At 45.7% G+C, this 23,050-nt stretch overlaps 1 protein-coding gene across 5 annotated transcripts in view; it reads left to right on the top strand.

Annotated features, from left to right (window-relative positions):
- Nucleotides 1-23,050, top strand: part of SNX29 (sorting nexin 29) — a 1,242,095-nt gene that overhangs the window by 86,176 nt on the left and 1,132,869 nt on the right. For 4 of the 5 annotated variants that reach the window (XM_063934341.1, XM_063934342.1, XM_063934343.1 and 1 more), the window contains exons 5-7: nucleotides 249-429; nucleotides 2,188-2,258; nucleotides 11,582-11,830. In XM_063934341.1, the coding sequence (XP_063790411.1) occupies nucleotides 249-429; nucleotides 2,188-2,258; nucleotides 11,582-11,830 (501 nt within the window). The remainder of the gene's footprint in view (nucleotides 1-248; nucleotides 430-2,187; nucleotides 2,259-11,581; nucleotides 11,831-23,050) is intronic. The other variant, XM_063934344.1, reaches the window with a different exon arrangement.

Below are 23,050 nucleotides of genomic sequence, written 5' to 3'. Positions count from 1 at the left end.
CCTTAGCTGCAGTGGAACAGTGGCCACCGGAGGCTTGTTATCAAGAAGTAGGGTAAAAGCAATAAATCTACAACTACTCTATGTATTTTTGAAAGATGATATTAGTATGTTTTTGCCCTGCGAAGTAAGCCGTTTTACATACATGTACATGTACATGTCAATATATTGTCATATCGTATTAAACTTTTTAAAACATGTTTGGGAGTATGAAATTCATGTATATTGTCTTGTTTTTTTCTCTTTCTTAGATCCTGTATTTTGGGTGTATGTGAAAGAAATTCTCAACAAACATGAGCTTCAGAGATTCTACTCTTTGAAGAACATCATGACCGATATAGGGAGGGGCCGTGCATGGCTGCGCTGTGCTTTGAATGAACATTCCCTGGAGCGTTATGTACATATGCTGCTTGGAGATCCAAACAGGCTTAGGTAATGCTGATCAACTCATTTCTTGAAATAAATAAATAAATAAATAAAAAGTAGCCAATTGTGGGAGACCAGATTGATCAAACAATAATGTCTTGCTGTAGAATTAAGGGCACTATGCTCTTATGAAAGAATCCGATTCACCTAATTACGAACTGTGTTATTAATTTAAAATCCTAGTGTATTAGGAAATTAGCAAACCTCTTACCTGTCCCATACACATAATGATCTAGTTTGGGAGAGGACAGTATGCAATTACTGCGCAAACAGCATCTTCCATTATTCTCTGCAACTTGCCAATTTTCTTAATTTTCCCGTCTTAAAGAGAATATTTATTTCAAATCTCCTTTTCTCACAGGAGGTAAAAGAGACACAATTCTCTGTTCTTTTCTGAGTTATTCATCACACAGTTTGCCTCATGAATCAACTATTCAATAGTTTTCTAATAAGAAATAAGAACATTTGAAGTTGTCTTCTAAACCTGTTAAATTAAACTGCACGCTAAGACAATCACCTATCTCATTTTATTGTTGTTGCACAGCAGAATCCTCTTATTGATATAATATTCATGGCAACATCATTTAGTTTTTATTAGAACGTGCCTCTTCTTCATTTCATAATAGTGGTGGCAAAGTGAGGTTTTCATGACTGACTTATACATGGCCTCACTTCCCCAAACCTACTTCTAATACAGACACTGATACTGTTAGTATGTAACCAAACACAAAATATATATCATGTTTTATCAGGGGGGTGGGGCTAATCAGAGAATTATATGCTAGCTGCATGCTGCCGAGTGCTTCTGTGAAAGTTGGTGCCACCTTGTTTAGTTGCTGACTATATAATTGAATGGACCGTCATGGGATCATCAATATAAGCTGCAGGAACCTTTGCCTGTTTACAGATCATACATTTGCAGGAATGGGTTGCCTGGATTTGTTTCCAGAATATCAATAATTTCCCCATCTACTTTTATAGAGCTCACTGCAGTCATGTGAACTTGAGATGGCAAAAACCTATGTAACTATAACAGACAGATATATAACTTTTACATGCATGACCACATGCAGTATGTATCTTATAAAATAAGTGTTTTGTTTTTTTTAGTATATTTCCATTGACCTATGCACGGGGGTGGCCCTCGATATACCGTCTGTCGGGATCCCGGCAAAGCACAGTATTTGCAAATCATTTCTGCTGATCTAGATTGTGTTACATGCATCAGTATACAGTATTTCTGAGCTGTGCTTTATTCTGCTCAGATATATGTTGTCCACCCATGAATTATTATGCATTATTATCCATTAGTGACAGTCACAGAATGCTGGGATAGCATCCATGCCTGGAAACTACTGACCCATAGCTTTCGGCAATGTATTATGCTTGCCAAACAGAGGTGGGAATTGTCATCAAAGTAATTAACAGCATCCAGTGTGGAGATGGAGCTTCTCCTGACAGGTGCTGAAATATTCATTACATCTCACAATTATCACTAGCTCCCATTGGGTTCTGCAACTTATCCTGATGCTAATCACTGTCGCTGTTTGGCAAGTGTAATACATTGCAGAATTTTCCAGGTCAGAAGCTCCCACCTATGTCAACACTATGATCCTGGTGTTCTTAAACAATATGAACACACAGCCTTTGGCATTTCGGATCTGTTTTATCAGTTTTAGAAGATGCATTAAATCGTATTTTGTTACGTAAATTGGAACGTGCTGTGAATTGTGTGTTTTTTTTTTTTTTTCTTTCTCCCCCCAGTTTCTTCTATGAAGACTGGTCATTCCTATTAGACGAAGAACGCTCCAGTATGCTCCCTACCATGGCAGCTGGTAAGTTTAGCTTTCAAGTGTACAGTTCTAAAGGGGAGAGAAAGGTGTGCCAGTGTAAATCACGGCTTTCCTGGCTTGTTGCTGGACATGCATGGGCAGACAGACATCCCGGCAGATATCCGGATGGCTTGTTGCTGGACACGCATGGGCAGCCAGACATCCCGGCAGATATCCAGATGGCATGTTGCGGGACACGCATGGGCGGACAGACATCCCGGCGAATATCCGGATGGCTTGTTGCTGGACATGCATGGGCAGACAGACATCCCGTCAGATATCCGGATGGCTTGTTGCTGGACACGCATGGGCAGACAGACATCCCGGCAGATATCCGGATGGCTTGTTGCTGGACACGCATGGGCAGACAGACATCCCGGCAGATATCCGGATGGCTTGTTGCTGGACACGCATGGGCAGACAGACATCCTGGCGGATATCCGGATGGCTTGTTGCTGGACACGCATGGGCAGACAGACATCCCGGCGGATATCCGGATGGCTTGTTGCTGGACACGCATGGGCAGACAGACATCCCGGCGGATATCCGGATGGCTTGTTGCTGGACACGCATGGGCAGACAGACATCCCGGCAGATATCCGGACATAATATACAGCTTATACTGTTAAACCTCAGACATTGCAAAACTCATAGCATTAAACAGAATGGATAGAAGTACATAGAAGTTAGGAGCCTTATTAGAATTTAGGAGCCGTATGTGCCTGAATCACTTCCACAAAGACTTTCAGAGCATGTGGTAATTATAATAAATCATCCAGGGCATAGAGACGGCAAGTCCCTTCATCTTTGGAACATAATGGGGGACTGGAAACTTCACAGAAGCAGCAAAGTGAAAATTGGATGCTACAGTTCCTCTGTGTAATAAGTGTCTCATCACCGTACATGTGGATACTGGTAAAACCATCTCTGATGCAAAATACTTCTGTCTTTTACGCTTGGAATATATCTGATAAGTATGATATGCTTTTACATTTAAGTAACCGTTTTGCTGATTTTCAGCATACGATTATATCTTATTGTCGAGTCTTCTGTACACTGTAACATTGTGCCAAATCATCTCTTAGGATTTTGGTAGGGATCAATTGCCAGGGCCCTCACTATTTATTGTATGTAACGGGGTAATCAGATGTGGGCACCACCTCTGCAGATCCCCTTCGGCGCTGCTTGTGTCCTTCTGGTACAAGAGATCGCTATCGTAGAGCCTGGGAAGAAACTTTGCAAAGAAATGAAAGCAGTCATTAAGAAAGCAATGTACAAATGTAGCATGTGTCAATCTGTCCTTTTAACTCTATTTGAGGGAACACATCGAATCCTGTCAATTGTGTTTCCCAAGGCGTAATTTTTCAATTTCCTGCAATACATTTTTCTGCCACCAGATTACGCTACAAGAAAATCCTCAATTGCAATGTGAATTAAGTGTGCAGTGCATGCGTACTGTGCTTTGTGAATCCAGTTATTGTTTTGCATACAGTGCTTTGTGACTGTCATCTTAAATGAATGAATCAGCTGCGTGTGTGTATGGTGGGAACTGTCAGTCACTTGCCGAAAAAACACACACAGCTGAATAGCCGAGAACTGCAAGTAATAGATTATAGTTAATTAATTTGCAGCATCTAAAACTAAATAAAGTCTTTTAATTGTTATCAGCGGCATCTGTCATTCTATGTAAGCTCACCATGACCTCATTTACGCACAATGATTCAACTGGAACCCATGCGGTTAGCCATTTTATTACAAGTAATACTTATCCATTGTTTGAACGCTAATGTAAAAATACCACATGGAGAAATCGTACTGCCGGATTGCTGCAGATTCACTCAGTGTTAACGCAGTTTCACATATGCTCTGGCTGTACTTTGAGAGGAAAAAAAGTTGTCACTTGAAAAGATACTTAGGGCCCAACTCAATAAGCAGCGCTAATTATTGCAGGCTTGTAGCAGTCGCAGGGACTATTCATTTGCAGCCAGCCGGTAGCCCCCAATAGGCCTGCAGGCTTCACTTAACGTGGATTTCTGCTTGAGTCTGTGGAGGTCCGAACAGAAATCTGCAGCAAATAGGGCTTTTCTCTAACGTCCTAGAGGATGCTGGGGACTCCGTAAGGACCATGGGATATAGACGGGCTCCGCAGGAGACATGGGCACTATAAAGAAACTTTATTTATGGGTGTGCACTGGCTCCTCCCTCTATGCCCCTCCTCCATACCTCAGTTAGTTCCTGTGCCCAGAGGAGACTGGGTGCATTACAGGGAGCTCTCCTGAGTTTCTCTGAAAAAATAATTTTGTTAGGTTTTTTATTTTCAGGGAGCACTGCTGGCAACAGGCTCCCTGCATCGTGGGACTGAGGAGAGAGAAGCAGACCTACTTAAGTGATAGGCTCTGCTTCTTAGGCTACTGGACACCATTAGCTCCAGAGGGAGTCGGAACGCAGGTCTCCCCTCGCTGTTCGTCCCAGAGCCGCGCCGCAGTCCTCCTCACAGAGCCGGAAGATAGAAGCCGGGTGAGTATGAGAAGAAAGAAGACTTCAAAGGCGGCAGAATACTTCAGATCTGCTCTGAGGTAACGCGCAGCGTTACCGCTGCGCGCCATTGCTCCCACACACAACACACACTGCAGGCACGGATGGGTGCAGGGCGCAGGGGGGGCGCCCTGGGCAGCAATATTACACCTCTAGGACTGGCTAGTACTATGCACTAAGTACTGTGTGCTATTCCTGTAATGTGTACCTCCATTGGTTGCACACCCTGCCAGCAGTAACCTACACAGTGCGCCTCACATGGCTGCCTCGGATGGTTCCTCCATGGGCAGGGTGTGCTTCATTTGGATCTTTCCATGCAGGGTATTACATACTCCTACACTCGTGTCAGTTTTCCCGTGAATGCATTTGGCCCTTGTATGGCTCATCTCCCACTGTGTAACCTTCATAGTGCGCCCAACATGGCTGCCTTATCTGGTAAACTTGTGGATGGGATGAAAAATACATGGACCTGATGGTTTTATTGGAACCCTACTCTGAACCTAAGGACTCTGCAATCTCCCCGTTTTGTGTTCTCTTCTAGGGGTGGACTATTCCACCCTGGGTAATCCTACGCAGAGCGCCTAAGATGGCTGCCGCACCTGGTACCTTGTGAGGGTGGAATACACAACCCCTGGAGGTTATTACCCAAAATGCTTACACCAACCCTGCATTATGCTTTCTGTCTTTATTGTCTGTGTGGGTTATCTTTTGATGTAATACTTAAATCTTCTGTATTATTTGCATTGTTTGAGTTCTAGTTGGCGCCGCGGATGGCTGCCTCGGTGCTGCTCTGCCAAGCAGCCTTTGTGTTTAGTCCTACGTGTTAATATGTCTAATATGTTGAGTCTATTGTACAGTTGCAATGTGCAGTATCAACTCATACGTGTAATGTGTGTAATGTATGCTATGTTCTTCCCCCTTCGAATGCTATGTATTCCCCCTTCATGTTGCTGCTTGGTGATGCATTGTACCACAAAGAATTCCTAGTGTACGTGAGTACACCTAGCCAATAAAGCTGATTCTGATTCTGATTCTGATATAGGCTGCGGAGGCAGTATATATTAAAATCCCCCGCCAGTATTACAAAATTGAGCGGGACCGAAGCTTGATCCCACAGCAGTAACCAGCGCCATTTTCTCCACAGAGCACTGCAGAGAAGCTGGCTCCCCGGACTCTTCCCTGCTGAACACGGTGACACAGGGCAGAAAAGAGGGGGGGGGGGGGGCACTTGTAAGGCGCAGTGAGTGTATTATATACAGATAATTATATATAAAAGCGCTATTTATCTGGGAATTTTGTTTTCAGTGTGAGTTGGCGCTGGGTGTGTGCTGGCATACTCTCTCTCTGTCTCTCCAAAGGGCCTTATTGGGGAACTGTCTCCATATAAATATATCCCTGTGTGCGGGGGGGGGGGGGGGGGGGGTGTGTGTCGGTACGAGTGTGTCGGCATGTCTGAAGCGGAAGGCTCATCAAAGGAGGAGGTGGAGCAGATGATTGTGGTGTCTCCGTCAGCAACGCCGACAACTGATTGGTTGGACATGTGGAATGTTTTAAATGCAAATGTGACTTTATTACATAAAAGGATGGACAAAGCAGAGTCCAGGGAAAAAGCAGGGAGTCAATCCATGGCTTTAGCTGTGTCACAGGGCCCTTCAGGGTCCCAAAAACGTCCTATATCCCAAATAGCAGACACTGATACCGACACGGATTCTGACTCCAGTGTCGACTACGATGATGCAAGGTTACACCCAAGGGTGGCCAAAAGTATTCATTATATGATTATTGCAATAAAAGATGTTTTGCATATCACAGATGACCCCTCTGTCCCTGACACGAGGGTGCACATGTTTAAGGAAAAGAAACCTGAGGTAACCTTTCCCCCATCTCATAAGCTAAACGAGTTATTTGAAAAAGCTTAGGAAACTCCAGATAAAAAACTGCAGATTCCCAAGAGGATGCTTATGGCGTATCCTTTTCCTGCACGGGACAGGGTACGGTGGGAATCCTCGCCCAGGGTGGACAAGGCTTTAATGCGCTTGTCCAAGAAGGTGGCGCTACCGTCTACAGACACGGCAAGCCCTCAAGGATCCTGCTGATCGCAGACAGGAAACTACCTTAAAATCTATTTATACACATACGGGTGCTTTACTCAGGCCGGCAATAGCATCGGCATGGGTATGTAGCGCAGTTGCTGCTTGGACAGATACCTTGTCAGCTTTCATTGATACCCTAGATAGGGATACCATTTTATTGACCTTAGGTCACATTAAAGATGCAGTCTTATATATGAGAGACGCTCAGAGAGACGTTGGGCTGCTAGGTTCGAGAGCAAACGCCATGGCGATTTCTGCTAGGCGAGCCCTGTGGACCCGCCAATGGACAGGTGATGCCGACTCAAAGAGGCATATGGAGGTTTTACCTTACAAGGGTGAGGTTTTATTTGGGGAAGGTCTCGCGGACCTGGTTTCCACAGCTACCGTGGGTAAATCTACTTTTTTGCCTTTTGTTCCCCCACAGCAAAAGAAAACTCCACAATATCAGATGCAGTCCTTTCGGTCGCATAAGTCCAGAAGAGGTCGGGACTCATACTTCCTTGCCAGAGGTAAGGGTAGAGGGAAAAGAACGCCTGCTACGGCTAGTTCCCAGGAGCAGAAGTCCTCCCCGGCTTCCACTAAATCCACCACATGACGCTGGGGCTCCACTGAGGGAGTCCGCACCGGTGGGGGCACGTCTTCGACTCTTCAGCCAGGTCTGGGTTCTGTAAGACGTGGATCCTTGGGCGCTAGAAATTGTGTCCCAAGGCTACAAACTGGAATTCGAAGAGGTGCCTCCTCGCCGATTTTTCAAGTCGGCCTTGCCAGCTGCTCCCCCAGAGAGGGAAATAGTGTTAGCTGCAATTCAAAAGCTGTGTCAACAGCAAGTGATTATCAAGGTTCCCCTAGTCCAACAGGGGAAAGGGTACTATTCAACCCTGTTCGTGGTCCCGAAACCGGATGGCTCGGTCGGACCCATTTTAAATCTAAAATCCCTAAACCTGTACTTGAAAAAGTTCAAATTCAAGATGGAATCGCTCAGGGCAGTGATCTCCACCCTGGAAGGGGGGGGGATTTTATGGTGTCACTAGACATAAAGGATGCATACCTTCATGTCCCCATATATCCTCCTCATCAGGAGTACCTGAGATTCGCTGTACAGGACTGTCATTACCAATTTCAGACGTTGCCGTTTGGGCTTTCCACGGCCCCGAGGATTTTCACCAAGGTGATGGCAAAGATGATGGTGCTCCTGCGCAGGCAGGGAGTCACAATTATCCCGTACTTGGACGATCTCCTGATAAAAGTGAGATCGAGAGATCAGTTGCTAAAAAGCGTGTCGCTCTCCCTGAGAGTGCTACAACAGCATCTGCCAAAGTCTCAATTGATTCCAACGACTCGTCTATCACTCCTAGGCATGATTCTGGACATGGAACAGAAGAGGGTTTTTCTCCAAATGGAAAAAGCCCAGGACCTCCAGAACATGGTCAGAGACCTGCTAAAACCAAAAAGAGTGTCTGTTCATCAATGCACTCGAATTCTGGGAAAAATGGTGGCAGCCTACGAGGCCATCCCCTTCGGCAGGTTTCATGCGAGGACATTTCAGTGGGACCTTCTGGACAAGTGGTCCGGGTCCCATCTACAAATACATCAGAAGATAAGCCTGTCCCCCAGGGCCAGGGTGTCTCTGTGGTGGCTGCAGAGTGCTCACCTTCTAGAGGGTCACAGGTTCGGCATTCAAGACTGGGTTCTGATAACCACGGACGCGAGCCTCCGAGGATGGGGAGCATCTCACACAAGGAAGGAATTTTCAGGGACTATGGTCAAGCCAGGAGGCTTGTCTACACATCAACGTACTGGAATTAAGGGCCATATACAACGGCCTACGACAAACGGAGAATCTTCTTCGCGACCTACCAGTTCTGATTCAATCAGACAACGTCACAGCCGTGGCTCATGTAATCCGCCAAGGCGGGACAAGGAGCAGAGTGGCAATGGCGGAAGCCACCAGAATTCTTCGCTGGGCGGAAAATCACGTAAGCGCTTTGTCAGCAGTCTTCATTCCGGGAGTGGACAACTGGGAAGCAGACTTCCTCAGCAGACACGATCTCCATACAGGAGAATGGGGACTTCATCAAGAAGTTTTTGCAGAGATAACAAGTCTTTGGGAACTTCCTCAAGTAGATATGATGGCGTCACGCCTCAACAAGAAGCTTCAGAGGTATTGTGCCAGGTCAAGGGACCCTCAGGCAGTAGCGGTGGACGCCCTGGTGACACCATGGGTGTTTCAGTTGGTCTATGTGTTCCCTCCTCTTCCTCTCATCTCAAAAATATTGAGAATCATAAGACGAAAAAGAGTGCAGACAATACTCATTGTTCCAGATTGGCTTCGAAGGGCCTGGTATTCGGATCTTCAGGACATGCTCACAGAAGATCCGTGGCCTCTTCCTCTCAGGGAGGACCTGTTGCAGCAGGGGCCCTGCGTGTTCCAAGACTTACCGCGGCTACGTTTGACGGCATGGTGGTTGAACACCGAATCCTAGCTGGGAAAGGTATTCTGGAAGAAGTCATCCCTACGCTGATAAAGGCTAGGAAGGAGGTGACGGCGAAACATTATCACCGTATCTGGAGGAAGTATGTATCTTGGTGTGAAGCCAAGAATGCTCCTACGGAAGATTTCCATCTGGGCCGTTTTCTCCACTTTCTACAGACTGGAGTTGATATGGGCCTGAAGTTAGGCTCCATTAAGGTACAGATTTCGGCCCTATCTATTTTCTTTCAGAAGGAATTGGCTTCTCTCCCAGAAGTCCAGACTTTTGTACAGGGAGTGCTGCACATTCAGCCTCCTTTTGTGCCCCCAGTGGCACCATGGGACCTTAACGTGGTGTTGCGGTTCCTAAACTCTCACTGGTTTGAACCGCTTCAGACGGTTGAATTAAAATTTCTCACTTGGAAGGTGGTCATGTTGTTGGCCTTGGCATCTGCGATGCGGGTGTCCGAATTGGCGGCCTTGTCTCACAAGAGCCCCTATATGATTTTCCATATGGATAGAGCGGAGTTGAGGACTCGTCCTCAATTTTTGCCCAAGGTGGTTTCATCATTTCATATGAACCAGCTTATTGTGGTGCCTGTGGCTACGGGTGACTTGGAGGACTCCAAGTCCCTGGATGTAGTCAGGGCCTTAAAAATCTATGTAGCCAGGACGGCTCGGGTTAGGAAAACAGAGGCACTGTTTGTCCTGTATGCAGCCAACAAACTTGGTGCTCCTGCTTCAAAGCAGACTATTGCTCGCTGGATCTGTAACACGGTTCAGCAGGCGCATTCTACGGCTGGATTGCCGTTACCAAATTCGGTAAAGGCCCATTCCACTAGGAAGGTGGGCTCTTCTTGGGCGTCTCGGCTTTACAGCTTTCCTGAGCAGCTACCTGGTCGGGTTCAAACACTTTTGCAAAGTTCTAGAAGTTTGATACCCTGGCTGATGAGGACCTTGCGTTTGCTCAGTCGGTAAATCTTTTTCTCCTAGTCCATAGAGGATGCTGGGTGCCCGTCCCAGTGCGGACTATTTTCTCCAAGGCTTGTATATAGTTATTGCTTACATAAGGGTTATGTTACAGTTGAAATCAGTCTTTTCCTGATACTGTTTTGTTCATACTGTTAACTGGTTGCGTATATTCCAGGTTATACGGTGTGGATGGTGTGGGCTGGTATGAATCTTGCCCTTGGATTAACAAAAACCCTTTCTCGTACTGTCCGTCTCCTCTGGGCACAGTTCTCTAACTGAGGTCTGGAGGAGGGGCATAGAGGGAGGAGCCAGTGCACACCCATTCTAAAGTTTCTTTATAGTGCCCATGTCTCCTGCGGAGCCCGTCTATACCCCATGGTCCTTACGGAGTCCCCAGCATCCTCTACGGACTAGGAGAAAAAGATGTACCGGTAGGTTTAAAATCTTATTTTTGCCCTTATCGCAGGTAGCGCAAACATGTTAACCCATATCTCTGGATACTTATTCCCGAATCTATGGGTTGGGTTAACGCGTGTCATCAACACGCAAGGAAAAATTGTAATTGGAGAGCTCTGGGTGTAAAAGTCCAAGGCAGTAATTACCACTGTTAATTGGCCCTTAGCATACAGATTTGTCCTTATGCACTGTTGCACTATCGTGCCATACATACCTTCCAGGTCCTATGTCTCTTTCACATTTTTTTTGTGTGATTGTGCAACTTAACCGCAATGCTCTGCAATAAAAAAAGCTTCACGAGACTGCACTGCTTAATTACATATGCGACTCTTGTATATCTGTGTGTGACTGAGTCTGAATCTGTATATGAAGTGCTATGATGCAGCAGCCACAGCTGTTTCATGCCAAGTTCCGTTACGCTTCGTGTACTGATTCAGACTGACAGATATACAAGTGTCGCATATCAAGATAGTCAGTGTAGTCTCATGAAGTAGTTTTGTGGCATTGCGATTAAGACACACATTTGCGCGAGAAAGATGTTGCCCCATGTTGCACGTTTCACTCACACCAGGCATCTCACGCTGTATGGCATATAGAGGCTAGGTGCATTAGGATACGTCTGTAAGTACGATGCTGCAGAATGTTCCCATTTAGTGTCGTAGTACATGCAGGGATTCGTTCCTAACTTACTAAATTATTATAGGTTTCGTGTATATTTAACAATAGTTTTCGGCACACAGTTTTGATATTGGGATGGTGTGGCTAAATGTCCATGTTGTGTGATGCTTTTGTATCCACAGGTTTGAACTCCATCCTTTTTGCAATCAACATTGATAATAAAGACCTGAATGGACAAGCAAAAACAGGTCCTACAGTTTCCCATCTTCTAAAGGAGTCTACACAGAATGTCACCTCTTTACTTAAAGAATCCACGCAAGGCGTCAGCAGTCTCCTTCGAGAGATCACTTCATCCTCTGCTGTCTCTATTTTAATCAAACCAGAGCAGGACTCTGACCCTCTTCCTGTGCTGTCTAGAAGTCTTACCTCAGGTGGGCCATCTAGCACACTACTACTGTATGCTTGGACTCTTGTAAATGAGTGATGTCTATTGATTGTAGATTTACAGTAATTGCTGTGTGCTTTACTAGGACTGTTAGAACAAGGGCCACCAGGAGATCTTTAAGGCCAGGTATTAAGGGGGTGCATATATATATATATATATTTCTCTATCGTCCTAGTGGATGCTGGGGTTCCTGAAAGGACCATGGGGAATAGCGGCTCCGCAGGAGACAGGGCACAAAAAGTAAAGCTTTAGGATCAGGTGGTGTGCACTGGCTCCTCCCCCTATGACCCTCCTCCAAGCCTCAGTTAGATTTTTGTGCCCGGCCGAGAAGGGTGCAATCTAGGTGGCTCTCCTAAAGAGCTGCTTAGAAAAGTTTAGCTTAGGTTTTTTATTTTACAGTGAGTCCTGCTGGCAACAGGATCACTGCAACGAGGGACTTAGGGGAGAAGAAGTGAACTCACCTGCGTGCAGGATGGATTGGCTTCTTGGCTACTGGACATTAGCTCCAGAGGGACGATCACAGGTACAGCCTGGATGGTCACCGGAGCCTCGCCGCCGGCCCCCTTGCAGATGCTGAAACGAGAAGAGGTCCAGAATCGGCGGCAGAAGACTCCTCAGTCTTCTTAAGGTAGCGCACAGCACTGCAGCTGTGCGCCATTTTCCTCTCAGCACACTTCACACGGCAGTCACTGAGGGTGCAGGGCGCTGGGAGGGGGGCGCCCTGGGAGGCAAATGAAAACCTTTTTTGGCTAAAAATACCTCACATATAGCCTCCGGGGGCTATATGGAGATATTTAACCCCTGCCAGAATCCGTTAAGAGCGGGAGACGAGGCCGCCGAAAAAGGGGCGGGGCCTATCTCCTCAGCACACAGCGCCATTTTCCCTCACAGAAAGGCTGGAGGGAAGGCTCCCAGGCTCTCCCCTGCACTGCACTACAGAAACAGGGTTAAAACAGAGAGGGGGGGCACTAATTTGGCGTTAGAAATATATAAAAAAAAAAAAGATGCTATAAGGGAAAACACTTATATAAGGTTGTCCCTATATAATTATAGCGTTTTTGGTGTGTGCTGGCAAACTCTCCCTCTGTCTCTCCAAAGGGCTAGTAGGTCCTGTCCTCTATCAGAGTATTCCCTGTGTGTGTGCTGTGTGTCGGTACGTGTGTGTCGACATGTATGAGGACGATGTTGGTGAGGAGGCGGAGCAATTGCCTGTAATGGTGATGTCACTCTCTAGGGAGTCGACACCAGAATGGATGGCTTATTTAGGGAATTACGTGATAATGTCAACACGTGCCAAGGTCGGTTGACGACATGAGACGGCCGACAAACAATTAGTACCGGTCCAGATGTCTCAAAAACACCGTCAGGGGTTTTAAAACGCCCGTTTACTTTAGTCGGTCGACACAGACACAGACAGGGACACTGAATCCAGTGTCGACGGTGAATAAACAAACGTATTCCTTATTAGGGCCACACGTTAAGGGCAATGAAGGAGGTGTTACATATTTCTGATACTACAAGTACCACAAAAGAGGGTATTATGTGGGATGTGAAAAAACTACCGTAGTTTTTCCTGAATCAGAAAAATTAAATGAAGTGTGTGATGATGCGTGGGTTCCCCCCGATAGAAAATATGGGCGGTATACCCTTTCCCGCCAGAAGTTAGGGCGCGTTGGGAAACACCCCTTAGGGTGGATAAGGCGCTCACACGCTTATCAGAACAAGTGGCGGTACCGTCTATAGATAGGGCCGTCCTCAAGGAGCCAGCTGACAGGAGGCTGGAAAAATATCATAAAAAGTATATACACACATACTGGTGTTATACTGCGACCAGCGATCGCCTCAGCCTGGATGTGCAGAGCTGGGGTGGCTTGGTCGGATTCCCTGACTAAAAATATTGATACCCTTGACAGGGACAGTATTTTATTGACTATAGAGCATTTAAAGGATGTATTTCTATATATGCGAGATGCACAGAGGGATATTTGCACTCTGGCATCAAGAGTAAGTGCGATGTCCATATCTGCCAGAAGATGTTTATGGACACGACAGTGGTCAGGTGATGCAGATTCCAAACGGCACAAAGGTGTATTGCCGTATAAAGGAAGAGGAGTTATTTGGGGTCGGTCCATCGGACCTGGTGGCCACGGCAACTGCTGGAAAATCCACCGTTTTTTACCCTAAGTCACATCTCTGCAGAAAAAGACACCGTCTTTTCAGCTTCAGTCCTTTCGTCCCTATAAGAGTCATATCTGCCCAGGGATAGAGGAAAGGGAAGAAGACTGCAGCAGGCAGCCCATTCCCAGGAACAGAAGCGTTCCACCGCTTCTGACAAGCTCTCAGCATGACGCTGAGACCGTACAGGACCCCTGGATCCTACAAGTAGTATCCCAGGGGTACAGTTTGGAATGTCGAGACGTTTCCCCTGCGCAGGCTCCTGAAGGCTGCTTTACCAAGGTCTCCCTCCGACAAGGAGGCAGTATGGGAAAAAATTCACGAGCTGTATTCCCAGCAGGTGATAATTAAAATTACCCCTCCTACAACAAGAAAAGGGGTATTATTCCACACTATATTGTGGTACTGAAGCCAGAAGGCTAGGTGAGACCTATTCTAAATCTAAAAAAATTTGAACACTTACAAAGGTTCAAATCAAGATGGAGTCACTCAGAGCAGTGATAACGAACCGGGAAGAAGGGGACTATCTGGTGTCCCGAGACATCAGGGATGCTTACCTCCATGTCCCAAATTTGCCCTTATCACTAAGGGTACCTCAGGTTCGTGGTATAAAACTGTCACTATCAGTTTCAGACGCTGCCGTTTGGATTGTCTACGGCACCCCGGGTCTTTACCAAGGTAATGGCCGAAATGATGGTTCTTCTTCGAAGAAAAGGCGTCTTAATTATCCCTTACTTGGACGATCTCCTGATAAGGGCAAAGTCCAGGGAACAGTTGGAGGTCGGAGTAGCACTATCTCGGATACTGTTACAACAGCAGGGGTGGATTCTAAAGATTCCAAAATCGCAGCTGATCCCGACAACAAGTCTCCTGTGCTTAGGGATGAGTCTGGACACAGTCCAGAAAAAGGTGTTTCTCCCGGAAGAGAAAGCCAGGGAGTTATCCGAGCTAGTCAGGAACCTCCTAAAATCAGTGCATCATTGCACAAGGGCCATGGTAAAAAAAATGGTGACTTCCTTCGAAGCAATTCCAGTCGGCAGATTTCATGCAAGAACTTTTCAGTGGGATCTGCTGGACAAATGGTCCGGATCGCATCTTCAGATGCATCAGCGGATAACCCTATATCCAAGGACAAGGGTGTCTCTCCTGTGGTGGTTACAGAGTGCTCATCTTCTAGAGGGCCGCAGATTCGGCATTCAGTTTTGGATGTTGGTGACCATGGAGGCCAGCCCGAGAGGCTGGGGAGCAGTCACACAAGGAAAAAATTTCCAGGGAGTGTGATCAAGTCTGGAGATTTTTCTCCACATAAATATAGCTAAGGGTAAATTTATAATGCTCTAAGCTTAGCAAGACCTCTGCTTCAAGGTCAGCCGGTATTGATCCAGTGGGATAAAACATCACGGCAGTCGCCCACGTAAATAGACAGGGCGGCACAAGAAGCAGGAGGGCAGTGGCAAAAACTGCAAGGACTTTTCGCTGGGCGGAAAATCATGTGATAGCACTGTCAGCAGTGTTTCATTCCGGGAATGGAAACTGGGAAGCAGACTTCCTCAGTAGGCACGACCTCCACCCGGCAGAGTGGGAACTTCATGGGGAAGTTTTTCCACATAATTGTAAACCGTTGGGAATTACCAAAGGTGGACATGATGGCGTCCCGTCTGAACAAAAAACGGGACAGGTATTGCGCCAGGTTAAGAGACCCTCAGGCAATAGCTGTGGACGTTTCTGGTAACACCGTGGGTGTACCAGTCGGTGTATGTGTTCCATCCTCTGCTTTTCATACCTAAGGTACTGAGAATTATAAGACGTAGAGGAGTAAGAACTATACTCATGGCTCCGGATTGGCCAAGAAGGACTTGGTACCCGGAACTTCAAGAGATGCTCACAGAGGACTTATGGCCTCTGCCGCTAAGAAGGGACTTGTTTCAGCAAGTACCATGTCTGTTCCAAGACTTACCGCAGCTGCGTTTGACGGCATGGCGGTGGAACGCCGGATCCTAAGGGAAAAGGCATTCAGGAAGAGGTCATTCCTACCCTGGTCAAAGCCAGAAAGGAGGTGACCGCACAACATTATCACCACATGTGGCGAAAATATGTTGCGTGGTGTGAGGCCAGGAAGGCCCCACGAAGAAATCTCAACTCGGTCGATTCCTGCATTTCTTGCAAACAGGAGTGTCTATGGGCCTCAAATTGGGGTCCATTAAGGTTCAAATTTCGGCCCTGTCGATTTTTCTTCCAGAAAGAATTGGCTTCAGTTTCCTGAAGTCCAGAAGTTTGTCAAGGGAGTATTGCATATACAACCCCCTTTTGTGCCTCCAGTGGCACTGTGGGATCTCAACGTAGTTCTGGGATTCCTCAAAACACATTGGTTTAAAACCAGTCAAATCTGTGGATTTGAAGCATCTCACATGAAAAGTGAACATGCTCTTGGACCTGGCCTGGATCAGGCGAGTGTCAAATTGGTGGTTTTTTTCTCAAAAAAGCCCATATCTGTTTGTCCATTCGGACAGGGCAGAGCTGCGGACTCGTCCCCAGTTCTCTCCCTAAGGTGGTGTCAGTGTTTCACCTGAACCAGCTTATTGTGGTGTCTTGCGCCTACTAGGGACTTGGAGGACTCCAAGTTGCTAGATGTGGTCAGGGCCCTAAAAATATAGGTTCCAGGACGGCTGAAGTCAGGAGAACTGACTTGCTGTTATCCTGTATGCACCCAACAAACTGGGTGCTCTTGCTTTTAAGCAGACTTTTGCTAGTTGGATGTGTAATACAATTCAGCTTGCACATTCTGTGGCAGGCCTGCCACAGCCAAAATATGTAAATGCCCATTCCACAAGGAAGGTGGGCTCATCTTGGGCGGCTGCCCGAGGGGTCTCGGCTTTACAACTTTGCCGAGCGGCTATTTAATCAGGGGCAAACACGTTTGTAAAATCCTACAAATTTGATACCCTGGCTAAGGAGGACCTGGAGTTCTCTCATTCGGTGCTGCAGAGTCATCCGCACTCTCCCGCCCGTTTGGGAGCTTTGGTATAATCCCCATGGTCCTTTCAGAAACCCCAGCATCCACTAGGACGATAGAGAAAATAAGAATTTACTTACCGATAATTCTATTTCTCGGAGTCCGTAGTGGATGCTGGGCGCCCATCCCAAGTGCGGATTATCTGCATTACTTGTACATAGTTACAAAAATCGGGTTATTATTGTTGTGAGCCATCTTTTCAGAGGCTCCGCTGTTATCATACTGTTAACTGGGTTCAGATCACAGGTTGTACAGTGTGATTGGTGTGGCTGGTATGAGTCTTACCCGGGATTCATAAATCCTTCCTTATTGTGTACGCTCGTCCGGGCACAGTATCCTAACTGAGGCTTGGAGGAGGGTCATAGGGGGAGGAGCCAGTGCACACCACCTGATCCTAAAGCTTTACTTTTTGTGCCCTGTCTCCTGCGGAGCCGCTATTCCCCATGGTCCTTTCAGGAACCCCAGCATCCACTACGGACTCCGAGAAATAGAATTATCGGTAAGTAAATTCTTATTATATATATATATATATATATATATATATATATATATATATATATATTTGTTGGTGTGGCTGCACTCCATTGTGGGTGCTGGGGTCCTTCTTACATGCAGCTTGCTACTGAAGGAGATGTGGCTGTGCCTCCCTGTAAAGCCCAGTCAGGACACGTAGATTGTAACCCCGCTCCCAGGGCTGAAGGGAGTGGGACTGGGTCTAATGTAAGGTAGCGCTGCCATGCCACCTTCCAAAAAAAACCTTTGCCAGCAGTAGATCAAGGGTAGATGGGATTAGTGCGATCGATCTCCCCCGCACAGCCAGAGAAGACTGCTGCAGCTCAGCGGCACAGTCCAGCACACAGCAGCTCATAGTTAATTCAACATAGCTAAATTGTTTGAGGGACTACAAACCACCACGTGACAGTTTAGAGCAGTGGTCCTCAACTATGACTCTTAAGTTTTCCCAACAGGTGTTTTAAGGATTTCTTTCTGTGAAAGCTTGTAGGATAATTTCTGACACAGCAAAATAGATTAACTCACCTATGTCTGATTAAAGAAATTCACAAAACATGGCTGGTTGGTGGGTGGTATTTTAGGATTGGGGTTGAGAACCCCTGGTTTAGATGTATTCTATATATCCAGGGCATAATTATAAGTTGCCAGTTTCCTAACAAAACCGTTCTTCCGGGGCATGGGCTGTGTTCGGCTGATGTACCGGGCAACCACATTCAGGTTTTCAGATCAATAACCGTAAAAGTAAAAACTGTAAATGGCTTTTGCTGCACATGTGGGGCCTCCAGAGCAGATGGGCCACACATCGCTGAGTCCAACCTCATTAATGAGCTCCATTACCAAACCAATCAAACTCCACATGACATTTCAGCAGGTGACAGACATGAAGAAGGCAATCACCAGACATGTACCTATTCCACTCTCTTATTATGTTAGTGGGCAATTTATGATGTCTAGAATTACATTTATAATTTACTGTATATTATCATAACAGAATAATGCAAATTATTCTCCAAGAAAAAGCTAATGTATAGAGCCGATTACAGGCTTTCATAATGCATCTCTACAAGTATCATTTCTACAAGTGAAGCATTCTTTCAATAAAATAGAAGCAAATGAAATAGGCAAAGTCTTTGTTAGCAGAATCGTTACAGTAAGAGACTATAATTGTAGTTTTCATTTTTTTCTGGATTTTAGAGTGGCTGCACAGGGGTGCAGTAATGACCCCCTGACTAGGGGTGTCAGAGAATTGGGGCAATACTGTTTTATAGACCTTGCTTAACATATGAGAGCACCCGGTGCACATGTTGGGTAATAGTTTAGGAAACAACCGTAAACGACAATGGGGGGTATTCAATGGTGGATACTATGTTAATAAAATTGCATATGGCCGTGTATCATCTGTCTGTATGCGCTGCGTCCGCATTGTACACGCACACGCTTTCACTATGCAGTCGCATCCTGGAAGCATGTGATCTCATAGTGATTGTCAGGTGTTGGGAGGAGTAGTGCAGGAATCGCAGGTGTGTCATGGACGTTTTCCGTGTGGCCGGATGTCGTCGCCTGCGTTTCCTGTGATGGGAAACATGGCAGCGGTTATCCTGTGTTAAACAGCCTGGCTGCATATACAGGGGTCATCCTCTATCTGCAGCTTTCTGCGATGCGATCGCACTTCAATTGCAATCGCATCACTGGTCAGCGCTACACATGCTGGGCAGCCTTGCCCTTTGCTGGGCGGCCGACACCATGCGAATTTATGTCTCTGAATAACCCCCAATACTTGTTGTCGGTCGAAGGTTTGGGAAGCCGGCGATCACATGACCGACCGGGCAATCCCGAACACAAGAATCCCAACAGTTGTGGTGGGTAAGTAGGCTAACCCCCCCCCCCCCATCCTAACCCTCCTCTATTTGTGTCTAGGGATAAATCTTGGGGGTGGCGGCTACAGGTAACCACTCCCTTAGTGCCTAACCCTACCCAGAACCCCGTAAATTAGATAGGAGCATTGATTAACTGGAAGGCAATCACAAGACCGCCTGTCGGGATCCCGGCTGGAATCCTGACAGGCGGTGAAATGCCGGAATACTGGTGCCACAGGATTTTCTCCCTTTTATGAGTGCCCACAACACCCATAGAGGTTGAATATAACCTGTGGTAAGCGCAGCGAGCCACCGTGCCTGCAGTGTGGCGAGAGCAGCGAGCCTGCAAGGGGCTTTCTAGCTCTCGCCCCGCTGCCGGCATACTGGTGGCCGGGATCCTGCTTTCGGGATCATGACAGCCAGGATCCCGGCTGCCGGTAAAAGATATGTATTCCGATTAACCATGTTATCACAAGGTCATTACAGGGGATACATATAAGCTGCCTAATATCTATATAATAATTGACTGTACCATCTTCATTATGGGTAAAAAGATTTGAATTCCTAATATGGATTAATTTAAAATCTTAAGGACAAACAAAGGGGTTTATTTACAAAGCTTCTGATCATGTTAATGCCCCATATGTAAAGGGCAACCTAGCAAGGTACCGCTTGTAAACTGACATTTCATATATAAACCCTAAAGTGTTATTCTGTGTCCTATTTAATGCAGATTTTCAGTTGCATGTGTACATGTGTGTTTGTATGTGTTTTTTTTATGTATGTGTGTGTGTATATATATTATATATGTGTGTATGTATGTGTGTGTGTATGTATATGTGTATATATATATATATATATATATGAAATGAAGGCGCACTCGGTGAGTAAAAGTATCAAAGGATTTTACTACAAAGTAACAAGCTCACATACATCGAGGTAAAAGATCACCAGCGTGCAGACGAATCTCTGCTGCCTCCGGAGCAGCTTGCAGCAGCTCGCCCCCGCACAGCGCTGGCAGGTGTATAATCAATTCAGCGTCTCAGCCGACGGACCAGTGTTCCTGAAGTATAACGAACACGTCCTTCCCAGGCCCACGGTATAACTTTGTCAGAATACATAGTTTATGGTAATTCATCTAAGTGTATCATCAGTTCATTGATTTGTAACATACTTGCTGCTTGTCAAAAGTTATATTGTAATGGAGGTGCCGCTTTATGTATGTGTGTTTTTTAATATAAATGTTTTAAAAGCTGGGAGCGCAGTAATGCAGATTAAACTGTGTATTATTGAAATAATGGAAGCCGGTGTACGAGCGTTGCTTGGTTACCAAGATACTCCTTCAGCTCTAACCGATCTGGTGTCGCTCAGTGATGATGAAGCGCTGTGATGTATCTTCCCAGCACACGGCGCCGGATCTTATGGAGCGATACAGGTCAGGTGTAAATCATTGTTTTTAATTGTTTGTCTTGCGGAGGGTATAAATGTTTGTATTGTATCACTTGTGTTTATACGCTTGTGTGTGTGTATATATATATATATATATATATATATATATATATAGAGTATAGTCGGCGGCACTCCGGTACAAAGAAGCACAAAGGCAGGTTGGATGAAAACAACGTTTCGAAGTTTTAATTACTTCGTCCTCAGGTTATAACAAATACAATAAACACATACCTTTATATCCCCTTCCCATGTGCGGCGAGCACCGGCGTGGACCCGGCGTTCAGACGCCCACCAATGACGTCATCCTGCCGTCCCACCCACCGGAGTCATCACCCTATAATCAAAAACCCGAATCTAAAAATACCTAACACAAGTGCACCAGAACCAGTACAGATAAAACACAATATTAAAACAGGCACAGATACAATGCATGCAAATGTCATCCAAATCTCAATCTTATAATGCTCTTACTGAGAAATATAAATTATACATGAATCAAAAATCCCCTGACTCGCAAGTTGACACTGAACATACTCTCAATATGCTATAAGAAGCAATGAAGCCCCAATGTCTCATTGAGACCCCTGGGCGCCAGCGTTTGTAATTCATGAATCCATCTGGACTCCTTTTGTAACAGTATTAAAGATCTATTACCCCCTCTCACTTTAGCTGGTACATGATCAATGATCATGTATTTTAAACAAGCAACACTATGTTTGGCGACTGCAAAATGCCGTGCTACCGGCTGATCACTCGTCCCACTCAGGATAGCTTTTCTGATGGCCAGTTTATGATTGGCCATCCGTTCCCTCAGTGTGCAGTCGGTTTTCCCCACATAGTGCAAGCCACAGGGGCAGTTAATTAAATAAATGATAAACTTAGTCGTACATGTGAGTCTAAATTTGATGGTATATTTTCTCCCACTGAAGGGATGATGAAATATGCTTCCTGTCAGCAGAGATCTACAGGTGGTGCAATTTAAACACCTGAAGCAACCTTTACGAAGAGCAAGAAAGGTATTCTGTTCACTTTGTCTAGAGGCCAGATCAGTAACGTCAGTTTTAACCAGCCAATCCCTTAAGTTTCTTCCCCTAGTATACGTGGGCATAATGTTAGTCTCAGTCATATTTAGGTCAGGATCTGACTGGATCATGGGCCAGAGTGATTTGGCCACCTTGGAAATAACACTACTCTCAGTATTAAAATGATTTACCCAAGGTAACCGAGATCTAGTAGATTGTTTCACTTGTTGTGTGAGCAAGGATTGTCGGTTGACACTAAGGGCTTTCTCTTTGGCCTTCAACAATCTATCAAGAGGGTATCCCCTCTGCCTAAACTTCACAATCATCTCATCAATCCTGGCAATGGCATGTTCTCGCACGCTACAAATCCTCACAGCTCGTAAGAACTGTGAGTAAGGTAACCCATATTTAGATGGAAGGGGATGAAAACTAGAGAAGTGCAGCACCGTATTGCGATCAGTGCTCTTATGGTATAAGTCAGTAGACACAACACCATCCCTGCAATGAACCAATACGTCCAAAAAATTAACACTATCACTGCTCATAATGGACGTGAATTTAATGGGATGACTCGACTGATTGTGTGTACTGAAACTTCTGTAGTACCTCCTCCGGTTTGGACCAGATGACGAATACGTCAACTATATATCTTAGATACAAAATGATGGCTTCAGAAATGCCGATATTATCAAAAAAGATTTCTTTTTTGATAATATCGGCATTTCTGAAGCCATCATTTTGTATCTAAGATATATAGTTGACGTATTCGTCATCTGGTCCAAACCGGAGGAGGTACTACAGAAGTTTATCAGTACACACAATCAGTCGAGTCATCCCATTAAATTCACGTCCATTATGAGCAGTGATAGTGTTAATTTTTTGGACGTATTGGTTCATTGCAGGGATGGTGTTGTGTCTACTGACTTATACCATAAGAGCACTGATCGCAATACGGTGCTGCACTTCTCTAGTTTTCATCCCCTTCCATCTAAATATGGGTTACCTTACTCACAGTTCTTACGAGCTGTGAGGATTTGTAGCGTGCGAGAACATGCCATTGCCAGGATTGATGAGATGATTGTGAAGTTTAGGCAGAGGGGATACCCTCTTGATAGATTGTTGAAGGCCAAAGAGAAAGCCCTTAGTGTCAACCGACAATCCTTGCTCACACAACAAGT

Source organism: Pseudophryne corroboree, chromosome 7 (assembly GCF_028390025.1).
Source record: "Pseudophryne corroboree isolate aPseCor3 chromosome 7, aPseCor3.hap2, whole genome shotgun sequence".
Classification (NCBI taxonomy): domain Eukaryota; kingdom Metazoa; phylum Chordata; class Amphibia; order Anura; family Myobatrachidae; genus Pseudophryne; species Pseudophryne corroboree.
The sequence above is the reverse complement of the archived record's forward strand: the minus strand, read 5'-3'. Positions and strand labels throughout refer to the sequence as shown.